This window comes from Lepidochelys kempii, chromosome 11 (genome assembly GCF_965140285.1).
Source record: "Lepidochelys kempii isolate rLepKem1 chromosome 11, rLepKem1.hap1, whole genome shotgun sequence".
Lineage (NCBI taxonomy): Eukaryota > Metazoa > Chordata > Testudines > Cheloniidae > Lepidochelys > Lepidochelys kempii.
In genome coordinates this window covers 60,553,919-60,567,185 of record NC_136390.1, presented here as the reverse complement: position 1 = coordinate 60,567,185, position 13,267 = coordinate 60,553,919, and the positions used below count along the sequence as shown (strand labels likewise).

The 13,267-nt window shown below is 37.6% G+C and overlaps 1 protein-coding gene across 6 annotated transcripts in view; it reads right to left on the bottom strand.

Moving 5' to 3' along the window:
- Positions 1-13,267, bottom strand: part of CARF (calcium responsive transcription factor) — a 70,113-nt gene that overhangs the window by 45,042 nt on the left and 11,804 nt on the right. For all 6 annotated transcript variants that reach the window (XM_073306466.1, XM_073306467.1, XM_073306471.1 and 3 more), the window contains exons 4-7: positions 12,679-12,799; positions 9,037-9,166; positions 7,022-7,106; positions 385-574 (exon numbers count right to left, since the gene is read on the bottom strand). In XM_073306466.1, the coding sequence (XP_073162567.1) occupies positions 385-574; positions 7,022-7,106; positions 9,037-9,166; positions 12,679-12,799 (526 nt within the window). The remainder of the gene's footprint in view (positions 1-384; positions 575-7,021; positions 7,107-9,036; positions 9,167-12,678; positions 12,800-13,267) is intronic.

Here is a 13,267-nt window from a genome sequence, read left to right as displayed (position 1 = left end):
AGCAGGATCCCCAGAAACCTTAGTAATGTTGATGGATCAATCTCTTACCACCCTCATGAAAACTTCAATGTCCATGCAGAGCAGACAGGACCCTCATCTCTAAGGTCTCATTCAAAAGATGCTTAATTAACCTAACTCTGAAGGATGAAGGGCTTGAATCACTCACATTGGAACGTGAACCTGTGTTCCAGGGAATCTAGATTTTCAAACTTGGGTTTAGACCACTAAGCCATCCTTTCCCAAGTCTGTGCCTTGATTTTACCAATACCTAGTAACATTCTGCCAGAATACTAAGGTATAGCTTCATGAGGATCCTTCTTTTGGCCAGCTGACTAGTGATTTTGAAACTTTGAAAATAATTATTAAAAAAAAAAAGTTAATTACCTGCATTGATAAAAGGGATCCCATCATATGGGACATACTGAGATTTCCACATCAACCGTGTGGCGGGTTTGGCTGGGCTTGGAGACTGGCGCGTCCCCCACACACTTTGTGTTTGCTGCTTGTGTAGCGTTAGAACACTCTCTAATTCTGTCTCGCTCACACAATAGCCGCGGTACGAGTCCCCAATTTTCTGCATGGAAAGGAGGTGAAATTATAGGATTATTCACCAATCTGACTGCTGTCGGTACCCAAGAAAATGAATGCAGTCAGGGACTCTGGCATGGTGGCAGGTGAGGAGACTGTCTGAAATGCTTTGTGCACTGGTTGCATCACAACCAGATTTACCATAGGGTCTAACACAAGACCAGCCTTCAGTGAGTTCATAGCACAGGTGTTTGTCAGCAATCTGAGACCATAAGTAAAATACTCAATGTCTGAGCTTTGGTCCATTATTATAACAACACAGTTATCTACAGTATAACCCCATTTCTAAATATTTTGGAGATATCCAAAACCTTCCAAACACAAATACATTTTGGGTAGGTGAGGGACCAAGGCATGCAGTCAGGAGTTGTAACTGACCTTCCGTTAACTGGTGTTTAGATAAATGGGGTTATTCTCTAGTACCAAAAGACAGAACCAGATGAGTTCCTTTACCCTGGACCATTCCCTTAATTTCAGACTTTTCTACTAAAATAAATACTTATTAAATGTCAGTGCATTTTAGGAAATATTTTTGGTGACCTGCTGGTCACATCTAAGAGGAGGAACAAATAATTCAAGCAGAGTTTCTTCCATACACACCGGTCACAGTCAGTCACTTGCATGCCATCTTGCATCACATCTCCATCTGACTACAATGGACCTCTGCGGGCTCTGTGCTAAATGTTCCTCACACTGACTCCACTTGACTTTTGTTGTTGGCTATCTGCTAAATGTATTAACTTAAAACAGGCAAATTCACACCTCAGCACCTCACATAGCATCCAGACTCTGCAGGTGACCATCAATGGGCTTCATCTATACCCCAATCCACCAACAAGGAAACAGATAAGAAAACTACAGAACAGAAAAACAAATGCCATGCAGCACATAGCTGCCACCCGCCCCATCCCTCCCTCCAAGATGCTACAGGTTCTCTGCAAACCATTCTGGAGCAACTTGAAAATAAATACAGCCTCTTTGGGCTGCAAAGCTGGAAAATGTATGTGCTAGAAAAACTATAGTAGAAGATACTTTGCTAGATGCCACACACAGAAAGTGAGCATGTTAAAACCCTTATAAAAGAAATGATTCAGAGTGGAAAGATGTAACCAGACTTTTAGAAAAGTAGATGATATCATAGATTTTGAAAATGAAAGCTGAAAAGGGCCCAATGTACATAGTAAACCCACTGATGGAAGTACATTTTGTGACTGATAAGGGAGACAGAGACAGAATAATAAGCAGCAGCAAGAGACCTTAAGAAAAACCAAAACACAGTAGTGTTTCACTTGATGTCTTCATTCCCCTGATGTTTTTCCGGCCTCTCAAACAATAACAACTTGGCTCCTTTGCAAGCCAATGGTTCCATTTTTTTGAGCCAAATTCAACCCCGGCAACAGAAGATGCAACTTCATGGTCTTCAGTGGAGTTGCACATACTTACAATATAACTGAATTTGGCCCAACTTATATATCGCTAAGATTCGGCGTGAGTGCACATGCTTGCAGAGTGAGAACAGTCTTTATTACAAATTTTGATTATCTTTAGAATTAAAAACACAAAATTTAAAAATATGCAGAGTTGATAGAGTGAAGAATAGGATGGACTGAATCAACAATGACAGCAGAGAAGCCGGGAAGCAAAGCAACTGAATTGGATCTGAAGATGGATAAATCACTGACTCTCAAGAGCATAAAAGCAAAAGCCTTGGAAAGCCAGGTTTTTAAAAATACATGTTCTGAGAGTTCTTGAGGAGGTTGAAGACCCAGACAGAAACACTAGGTAAAATTCTCTCTCTCTCCAACACTAACATTAACTTTAAGGGAGTTACTCTACGCTGGTGTGTACAGAAAACGTACTGGGTCTTTAGCTATTGGAGGAGCTCCAGGCACAAGTTAGAGGATGCAGAGGCAAAATGCTCATTGCTATTTCTAGCTGCAAGGACAGAAGGGATTTTGGCATCTGCCAGAAATTCAAAAATAAATAAATAAATAAAATCTGCTCTGCACAGGTTGTTAACTCAGAGCACAGGTTTGAGAACATTAAACCAAAGAGACAACATTCAGTTCTCTCTGGAGAAAACATTCTTGAATAAAATACATCAGAGAAAATACATTCTCTCTATTCTCTGAAATGAAAACAATGGTTACATATTAAAAAACACATTTATATTTTGGATTCTTTCTTCCACTAAACACCTGATCCAGAAAAAATGATGAAGAATTACACAATGGATTGTGATTTTGAGATCATCATCATTTAACAAGTGGCAGGCCTGTACTTGCTGTAATTTCCTCTTTGTCCCCCATTTAATTGCTTTATGTCTTGGGGGGGAAGGTTCCATTTTTTTAAAGTGTTATTTTAGCCTTTATTTATTATTTGATCAGGCTACGTTAAGAAAAAGTTTCACACAGAATTTAAATATTAAAAAAATGGCTGATATCTGCTATACATCCCTTCTTATATTTATTCTTAATCTTATAATGTAGATTAGGCGTATCAACACAAGTTAATTTTGTACTTATGTTCCCACAATGGTATGCGTCCATCACAACAGTAAAGGTGCTAATGCATTTTTACCAGAAGGTCATGAAAACTTGCTCTGAGCTGATATGCCTGATGGTGGCAAGGAATGCCTTTCATTTGTATGTTTATTTTGCTTAGCTCTGAAACTGGTAATATTACCTTGTATTTAGTCTTGTATGTTTCAGTCAGTCAACATTCTAGTTTACACTAGAATATAAAATACAGAACAAGCTGATACAATTAAACACATGCCCCACAACCACTATCATCAGGCAAATGCTTGAAAAAAAAAACAAACCCAATCCCCTGCACCAAGCTGGTCAACAGATTTGGGCTCTGAGAGACCAGTGAGGAAAACAACTTCTAGAGAAAGAGGACCTCCATTGAGATTCCTTACCTCCAGCCCTCCTCCACATTCAAATCTTAGGGATTTCTCAGCTCAGACACCCAAGGTTGAGCTCAAACCATCACAATGTTATACACAGAAAGAGGAAGTCTCAGGTAGCCTGGACCCAGACCATATAATGTTCTGCTGATCAAACTAAACATCTTGAATTGCATGTAGAAGTGAACCGGAAGTCCACCAGACTGCAGAGAATTGCTGCAACATATACTCCCTGCAGCCAGGTCTGCTATGTAAGTGAATAGCTGTATTCTGCAACAGCTGAAGCTTCTGCACCTTCAAGAGTAGCCTCACCTACAGCACATGGCAGCAATCCAATCTGACGGTTAAAAAGCTATGGGGCTAGTTAGTGGAAGGATGTCTAGTGATAAATACAGTAACTTTACAGTAAAAGTTTGAAATTGCCTAGCCAACTATGCTACCTGGGAAGCCAGGTGCAATGAAGTTATCCAGAAGAGCATCAGATTACACACCTCCTTTACAATAGGCAGGAACATGCCTTCAATAATGGGAGCAAATACATCACCACCAGTCCTTCCAGAGGCTTCCATAACCAGCACCCCATCTTACTCTCATTCAAGGCCTTACGTTTGCCAGGTACAAGGACAATTAGGGAACCACGGCATCCTAGTGAGGTAAGATAGGCCTACAGTTGTATGTTGTAAGTTGGTGACCCTGTAGACCTAATAAAGTCAATCTCCCATCACCGCTTTACTTACACACAGAACAGAGTATTTTCCTCAAAAAGGGGCCTTCAGATGTATTATCAGTTGTCTTATATCAATCCCTGGGATTTTTCCGAGAGGAAATAATGGAACCACAGGAAGTGTGAACCTAACAGCTCCAGTCATGGTCCCCAAGTGAGTTAACAAAAGTTTGCACAACTGTCCAATAAATCTGGCTTCTAGGAATGCTGTGAGGTGTTCAACAACCTGCCACACAGCTGAAAAGGCACTTCGTTAATTCAGCCCATCAAAAATCTTCAGAATGTGATCAAAAATCCTTTACTGTAAATTATAATCCTTCACTTAAAAAAAATAAGATACATCAAAATGTCTGCTCCAATTCACATCAATGAAGTAAACTCCACAGCTTACCTGGGCCATTTAAATACATAGACAAAGCTTGTAGTTTTGCATAAGTGATGTGTGATAAGTTGACGGAACAGAACAGATGTAGGGAGAATGGCTCAGCTAGGCACAGGAGGAGCATGGTCAGCAACAGCCCTTAATGCTGACTTTGGAAAGGTGCAGCTTTTGCTGCTCTGTGCTTGTTGCCAGATAGACAGCAGTCCTGAGCCTAGTGCTCAAGGGAACAACAATTATGTACTGCAGCCAGCTCCAGCACAAGCATAACAGGTAAAGCCCCCCTGTGCTCTTTTCTCCAAGGGCACCCATGCAGGCACTAATATTGTTAACATTCAGTTTGTCCTGAAAAGTGACTGAAAAAGTGGAATTCTGGGGTAGTATGTTTATTGTCTCAAGTGTGCTCAGCTCAGCTGAGAAGTAAAGAAGGGGTTTCTCTAACTGCTAGTCCGGCAAACTTCGCTTGAGTTCTTTCCTTCTAACATATCACCAGCAATAAAAGGTTCCCCAGGACAAGCTCGGCTAGGTTACATCTGAAAACCCCACTGCCTCCAGATTATGCCCTCAATGACAACTATACAACCCATTTGCCTTCAATGGGCTTGCATAGTATAACTGACTGGAACTTAGTAAAACAATTCTGCTGATGATACATAAGAAGGAATGGAATTCAGCTCATTCCTGCTTAGCTGTGTTGGCTCTGCAGTGCTAACAAGAATAAAAAGCAGCAAAACAATAAAACTTTTTTTTGTTACTAAAGGGAACAAAGTGTCTCTGAATAGTTCTGTGGAGCAGCAGAGTGCAGATCTTACATTCTCACTATTAAGAGTAGAACTGCCACTTTAAACAGAAGCAGTATTTTTTTCTTTTTCTTACAATATTAGGACATTAAATGCTATATGAATACTGATCTTAAGGTTATGAATTTAAACACAGTAGGTGGAAATTTTAAAGGGGACGAAGGGAGTCAAGGACCTAACCCCCATTGATCTTCAAATAAAGTTTTATATAAAATAAAATACTTTAGTAAATGATTAACAGATGTTATGCAAATGTTACAGTTATGAGCAGCATGTGTTATAGATGTCTATAATCACAATAGAAGGGATTAGAGATGATTATCTGCAACGTATTGACCTGTTGGACTCTAACAACTGATTAAGCATTTATTTAAAATAATTACTTATTTATTAACCTGTTATAAACTATGTATAAATGAAACCTTAATATGAAGTATGACCAATAGTCCTATCCCCAAATGTTAGGATATTTCAAAGTTAAGGATCTCATACCAAGATTAACTCACCCATGTTGTACATACTGCATATATTTTTAACAGTCAAATTAATAATAAAAATTAATGTTCAGTATGGTAAAGTTAATGTTACCGATTTCCTGATTTTTGGGTGTGAATATCAATATGCTTAATACTATATTAACACTTGCATGTGATAAATAAGGTCTTATCTGTGTTTTTTAATTAGTTTACAGATTTGCAGGTGTGCATAGAGAGGAATTTTAAATTGCTTAGGAATTTAAAATCAACTGATGACTACACGTGTCAGCAGCATCACATTTAGCCACAAGGTGACATTTCTGCAATCAGATATTTGACAACTTAAGAAAATGCAGTTCTCAGATTTGCAGATTCCTGGTTTAGGTCAAATGGCATGCTAAGTGGAAAGTTTAATTTACACCAACTATGTAAATTCTCTGGCATTTATCATGGTGCAATGCTTGCACTACATAAATGGAAATAAAATAATTTTATGGATTTTTTTTAAATAACTAAGGGTAGGAAGGGGACCAGTCTGGTTTATGAAGCTAAAGAATTTTCCTATAACAAAATTAGCTGTATATGGGAAAGCTAAAGGAAAAATATTCACTTCAAGGAAGAAAAATAATTGATAATATAAGAAAAGTCCTTTGATGAATGAGAGAAACAAGTACATATTGTGGTATCTAGGACAGAAGTTGTGTGATTTTATTAAAATATAAATGCCCTTCTGGAATGTTGACATTATGGTACCTTTACTCTCATAGACTAAGAGTCTGATCCTGCAACTATGCATGGACCTTTACTCTCAATAGTAATCCCACTGAATTGAACTCCTATAAGACTACTCATGAAAGTAAAGTTACCGGCACAGTTGCAGGCTTGGGCCCCAAAAGAGAAATTTCCCAATCAATGGATTGTTAAATGCAATCAAATGAAGCATTGTCTTAGTACAAACCACTGAGGTTTGCACAACACCCAAGAATGGCTATAAAGCACTTCCACTTTTTAAAAGTGGTAGACTTTTTTTTTTTAATCGCACTGTGCAATTTAAATGCAAATAATCTACATAACTAAAATTTTTATTCTGTGAGTTTCTTAATCTAGATGAACTGAGTATAATTAGGATTGTTTGCAGCCCACCTCGCAGTTCCTGAGACGACGGGCCCACGTAGGAGTGTTTGGGGGCAGTGGCTGGAGAGGGACAGGAAAAAGATCTTCCACTATCCTGAAAAATAATGCAACAAACATATAGACAGATGATCAAGAGAGTGACATCAAATCCAAAGTAAAAGGCAATATAGGATTCCCTTTGTCAATATCCTTGTATTATGACTGCAGATAACTTTTATTGCCACACTGTAGATATGGTAACATCTGTAACTGACAATTATCTTGAGAAACTTATGAAAAAATTCATTCTCAACATGACACACAATTACTGTAAAACTTCACACAATGCCATATTTTAAAACGGCACTCTCTGGCTTCTGTATTCTCCTATTTCGTTGGGTCACCTAATTCAGCAAAGCACTTAAGAAGAGACGAGAGGAAGAGTTCTGTATAGCTCCAAAGCTTGTCTCTTTCAGCAACAGAAGCTGGTTCAATACAAGATATTACATAACCCACCTTGTTCGTTCCCAAAGCTCTTAAGCACATACTTAAAATATAAGCCATATAGCTTCCTGATAAAAATCACAGCTAGAACACTCTTAAAAGAGACTGGTGGAGTTTGTTAAAGATTCCAGTATACAAGGAAGTCAATGGTAGAATTCTGGAGCCGACACTGACATGAAATACATGTTAAATGTTACTTGTTTTCAAATATAACAATTCTTAAATTATTGAAAACAGCTACCAAAAAGTGCTTCATGTGAGCATCATGGGATCCCCACCCAAAGGGTCACATTTTGTATCTAACTCCCTAAATCCATCAGGATCTGTCTACCATTCCAAGAATTCCAAGACCCCAGTAAATCACCTACTGCCAACACAAAGAGCCCTAAAATCCAGCTACATATATGTTTGGCTTTCAGGACATTTATTTTCCTTCACAACATCTCCAAAAAACTTACATTCAAATATCTATTCACAAAACATTTTTACTACATTTTAGAGACATCTTCAATACAGTCAGTTTGCAAAACAACATTATGCTGCAGTGCCAAGGGTATAATAATGACCTAACGTTTTCTTTTCCACCAAATCCTAACGCAAGAAGGCAGGCTCACCAAAGAGGGCACACACGAAAGAAAAAGTCAAAATTAGAATTTGTGAAGATTTTCTCTTTTTAAAATCAAAATTAATTATATGAAAAGGAATCCTAATTTATTCTCAACTGAAAGCACAAGAGACATAGTGTACTGCCATATTGGAACCAAAAGGATATAAAACAAAATAAGTGAGAAAGTAGCTTATTTCTAATTTTAAGAAAAATTGTGCTGCATTAATATACTTTTCAAAGGTCACCTATAGGAAAACTCTGTTAGCAAAGATTTCTACACAGAGTTCTCAGAAGAAGCCCAAGGAGTTTTCCCCCTGAACATCAACTGAAATAGGCAATTGGCTATCAACTGAATAGGCAATCAACTGAAATTGGCAATCAAATTATCAAATAGGCAATCAACTGAATAGGCATTGACACCAACAGCCTCTCTGTGGCTAACTGACTCTGAAGTCTTTCAAATTCCATTTTAAGATTCAGCTCTTCTCTTTGGCCTATAATTCCTAATAAACAGCCCTCCTCCCACAGTGCAAATACAAGAAACTCTACTCAGCTTCACAATTTCCCTATGCTCACTGAGTCACTTTCAGATCTCATTTACACCAGTATTAATCTGGAGTAACTTCAATTATTTAAATGGAATTATTCTAAATGTACACCAAGATGAAATCAGAATACATCCCACACTCTCTGGAATTTAGATATTTTACCCCTCTTCCCCTGGCTGTGGCACATCTACAGCTGTTCCCTGCATAATATACTGCAGCCTACAATATGTCGTTCAATAGTATTTACAGACTGTAATCACTTGTGGAGACTTCCATAACAATTTTGTAATAACAATTACAAAAATGAACTGAAATTGATGATATGACTAATTGTATGTGTCTGTGGTGCTAAGTGATATTTGACGGCTCTTTACCTTCTCACCTACCTGCTTGTTGTCTTTTTGGACACTGTGAGAGATGCTTGGGGATGAAGTATGTAACTACTTGTACTGTCTGCAATAGCAGCCACTGCTACTGTCTGCAAGTTCCCGTCACTGCGTTTCTCTTCTGAAACACCTTTGGGGGGAAAAAAACCACACCACCCTCCTGTTTAATAACTGCACAAAGAACGGGGAAATGACAAGTTATGATTTATTGTGATCTGTTGGAAAAGTAAGCATTTTTGCACATGAAATAAAGGAATGCAGTGGATGGGAGATTATAGAAAAATTAAATAATTATGATCGAATAGTGATGATTTATAAAATGTAGGAATATGCATGCAAATATATCATTGATGTTATACTGTTTCGTCTTTGTAACTCCACTATAGCAGATAAATCCCTACGTGATTCAACAAATAATTACAATAACTTGTAAATTAATCTGTCCTACATTTTCAAAAATCTATATCATAGTTGCAAGTCTAACCCTGTCGGCTGCAAATTACACATCTATTTGCTTTAATGTTTTCAACAAGGGAGGTTTAAGACACTAAAATCTGTTTCACACCTAATCAGAAGCAAACAAATGGGTAGGCCCATGCCTCAGATTATTCCATCTAATCATACAAGAACATCTTCAACATACAGTAAATGACTAACCCTAATTGATGTATGCATTGCAGTTGTAGCTGTGTGAGTCCCAAGATATTAGAAAGACAAGATGCGTGAGGTAATATCTTTTATTGGACCAACTTCTGTTGGTGTCTCTTTCACCGAAAGAAGTTGGTCCAATAAAAGACATTACCTCACGCACCTTGTCTCTCTAATCCTAACTGATGTATTTGCATGTGAAACTGATCATACCCATAGGCCTAGTTTGACTTCTATATTTTGGGGGGCAGCTCCAGCCAGGCCAACGAGGCTGCACATGGGGGAGGGGCAAATTTTGCACCTGCCTGAGGCTTGCAGTTTGATGGGGACCAAGCCCCTCGGCCCCCCAAACCATGCCCAAGATCATACTTATGACCTATATAGTTCTTTTAATCTTCAAAATAACATATTACCACAAATTAATTCTTACATTCCTAGTGAAGTAAGTTTTTATTACTACCCATGTTATACAGCTAGGGAAATTGAAACAGAAAAGGTAATAGTCCAAGACCACAGAGAGACTCAGTATCAATAGTGAGAATCAAATTCTTGAAGTATAATCCAAGTCCATCTTTCTTTACTGAAAAATGTAATGGTTATTCAGTAAATAGGATAAACGTTTCATCTACATTTGATCTACTAACAGCAGTTTGCACACACAGCAAATATTCCTAGATTGAGACACTTCCAACTTGTCTGCAGTTAAAGGAAAATGTGAAGAAAAAACGTGAATGTAATTAAATCAGTGTTTGTCTGAGAATGAAGAAAAACTGTTGGTAGAAGTTATGTGGTACAGAAATCATTCACATAGAAAGGCCTGTGAATGTTTGTTAATGAGTATCTCTTAATGAAATTCTGAGCAGCAGAACTTGTCTCTGAATTTTGGGACAAACAGACAAAGCCTTGTGTTCAGCTAAACTTACAAGCAAACAATCAAATTTTTGAAATTCCATTAGGTGCCTAAATTGTTCTTAAGAAAACAGCAAGCTTATTTGTACATGCAATGGTGTGTTTCGTTGCACCTTAGTGTGTGCTTAAAATGTATTCTTGATATATCAAGGGTGAAATCCTCCTGGCTCCATGAAATCAATGGCAAAACACTATTTTTTCTTCAGAGTACCCTAAGTACTCAGCGTATATGGCTTCAGAGTAGATTTTTTTTTAAATTTCCATTGTCTTCACTGGTCTTTGGATCAGGCCCATAATGTATAAACATCACTTTTGGCATCATTTACTGCTTTGAAATGTGTTACCTTACTTTTATAAATTTAAACAATGGAACAACTTCAAACTGGCAGTACCTGCTTACAGACCAAGCAGTCAGATTTGTCTGACTCAGCACAAACATTAATACTTTTTTCCCATTAGAAAGAATTAAAGTAGATGTTACACATTTTTAAGTGTAACATCCCAAAAGTCTCAATTTGGAAACATCATAAAATCCTTTTAAAATTAAAAGAAAATACTGCATTTTTGAAAACTCCCAAAATGTAATTATGTACTGCTTTTCTCTGTCCTAGCAGACTATGTTGCAAAAAACAAACAAAATAAAGAACACACCACCAAGCCCCAAGATACTCAGGATTTTATTAACAGCAGGAAGGAATCCAGCTTCTGAAGGTTTCTTTGTTTTTAAAATAATGGTTGAGGGGTAGGCTAGTGAAAATTTTTTTAAAAAGATCTGCCATAGGAAAGTTTCTTGAAAGTTGAGACTCCAGTGAAAGTCACTTTTCAAATGTACAGCTATTTTAAAAAAAGTCAAAATCAATTCTATGTACTGTAATTGAAATGTACTGTTCTCATAGACTGCTACCTATTCAACAAAAAATTCATATAAATTTGTTGATGTACAGTGTTAAAGTTAGGATGGGAGGCTCTCCGAGTATTTGCATGCACAGAGGAAGGCTGAAACAGTGGTTCGGGTATCAGCATGGAACTTGGAGATGTGCGTTCAATTTCCTGCTCCACCACAGATTCTCTGTGAGATACTGGGCAAGTCATTTGGCCTCTCAGTGCTCTGCATTCCTCCTCTGCGAAATGGGGATAATAGCACTGACCTCCCTCCTTGCCATGGTTTCTGTGAAATGCTTTGAGATCTACTGATGAAAAGCCCCATATTATTAATTATAAAATTACTAAAACTAGTAAAATGCAGATAATTTCATATCCAGGGCTATCGAGACAGACTCATTGGCAGCAGACAACTCCTTCAAATAGTACTGCCAAGAGAAGAAAAAACGCACAGGAAATAATATTCCAAAACCTTGACTAAAAAAAGTCATTGTGCCCCCAAAGCTATTTCACTATTGGCAACTTCATCTGCTTATTCTTGTGGGAATGATGCTGAGGGTGCCTCCAGGTATTTTATTGTTACCAAGTCTGGGGTTCCTCACTGATTTTTCACAGATTTTTTTAGAATTATGGGACTGACCCAAAGCCCTCTGAAGTTAAAGGAGACTTTCCATTTACTAAAATGGACCTTGAAGCGAACCTTATATGTGGACCACAGATACTTGTTCCTTCAGAGAAGGAGCAGAAGCCCCTAACTGCATAGATAGCCAGGAATACGGAAACTTGGTGACATACAATGTACCTGAGGAAAGTGAAAGAGACATGGAATCTATTTTGGCTCTACCACTGACTGACTGTAGAAACCCGAGCAATCACTTATTCTCTCTTGGTAAATATTCTGCGAATCCCCACCGAAATTAATGAGATGGCATGGGATGTAAATCAGGGCAGAATTTACCCATACTACATCTCAAATGGGCATATGATGTAATACTTATTTCACAAGGATCTTGTCCCAACTTAAATGTTTGTAAAGTGCATGGTGATATTCAGATGAAAAGTGCTGTAAATGCAAATATTTATTATTATATCTACAATATTAATTGAAGGAAAGGGGAAATAAAGAATTCATAAAGATGGATCATTTGATATGTTTTTGGCCACAAGAACAGACAATCCTCAAGTCCCACAGGTAAAACTCACCCTGCGTGCTGGTGACATCCAGAAGTTGTCCTTGAGGAATAATCACTTGTGCCATTCCTGGCTGGGTCGAAGGAATTACATGTAGCACCGGTCCATGTTCTGACTGGCTGGCAACAATCATCTATTAAAATAAGAATTAAAAATACTTTGTAATACTTATTATATAGCATGATCTGGTTAACCGGTTTTCAGTGTCATTAGCATGTTTTGGTTACTACCAGAATAATAACTACCTTTGAAATTGTTTTACATTTGAAGAGTAATTTGATTTTACTGTATGAGAAATTTGAGGGTTTATGATGGAAGACAGTCCACTTTAACATTCGAAAATATGTGTCAATGATTTCTAACTGCTCAAAACCTTTTAAAAACTTAACATTTATTAAGCTAAAAGTAGAGAGAAGCAATTGTGATTTTGTGCTGACATCCAAACAGCCTTGTTTGAAACTTTGAACGCTGCTACCAGCTCTATTGAAAAGGATTTTTAAAAAGTGTATTCACTATCCGAAACAGAAAATCATGGCTGTTTCTGTAAATTAAAGCTATAGTCATGTATAATAATTAAAAAAATATCAATTTCCTCAAATCT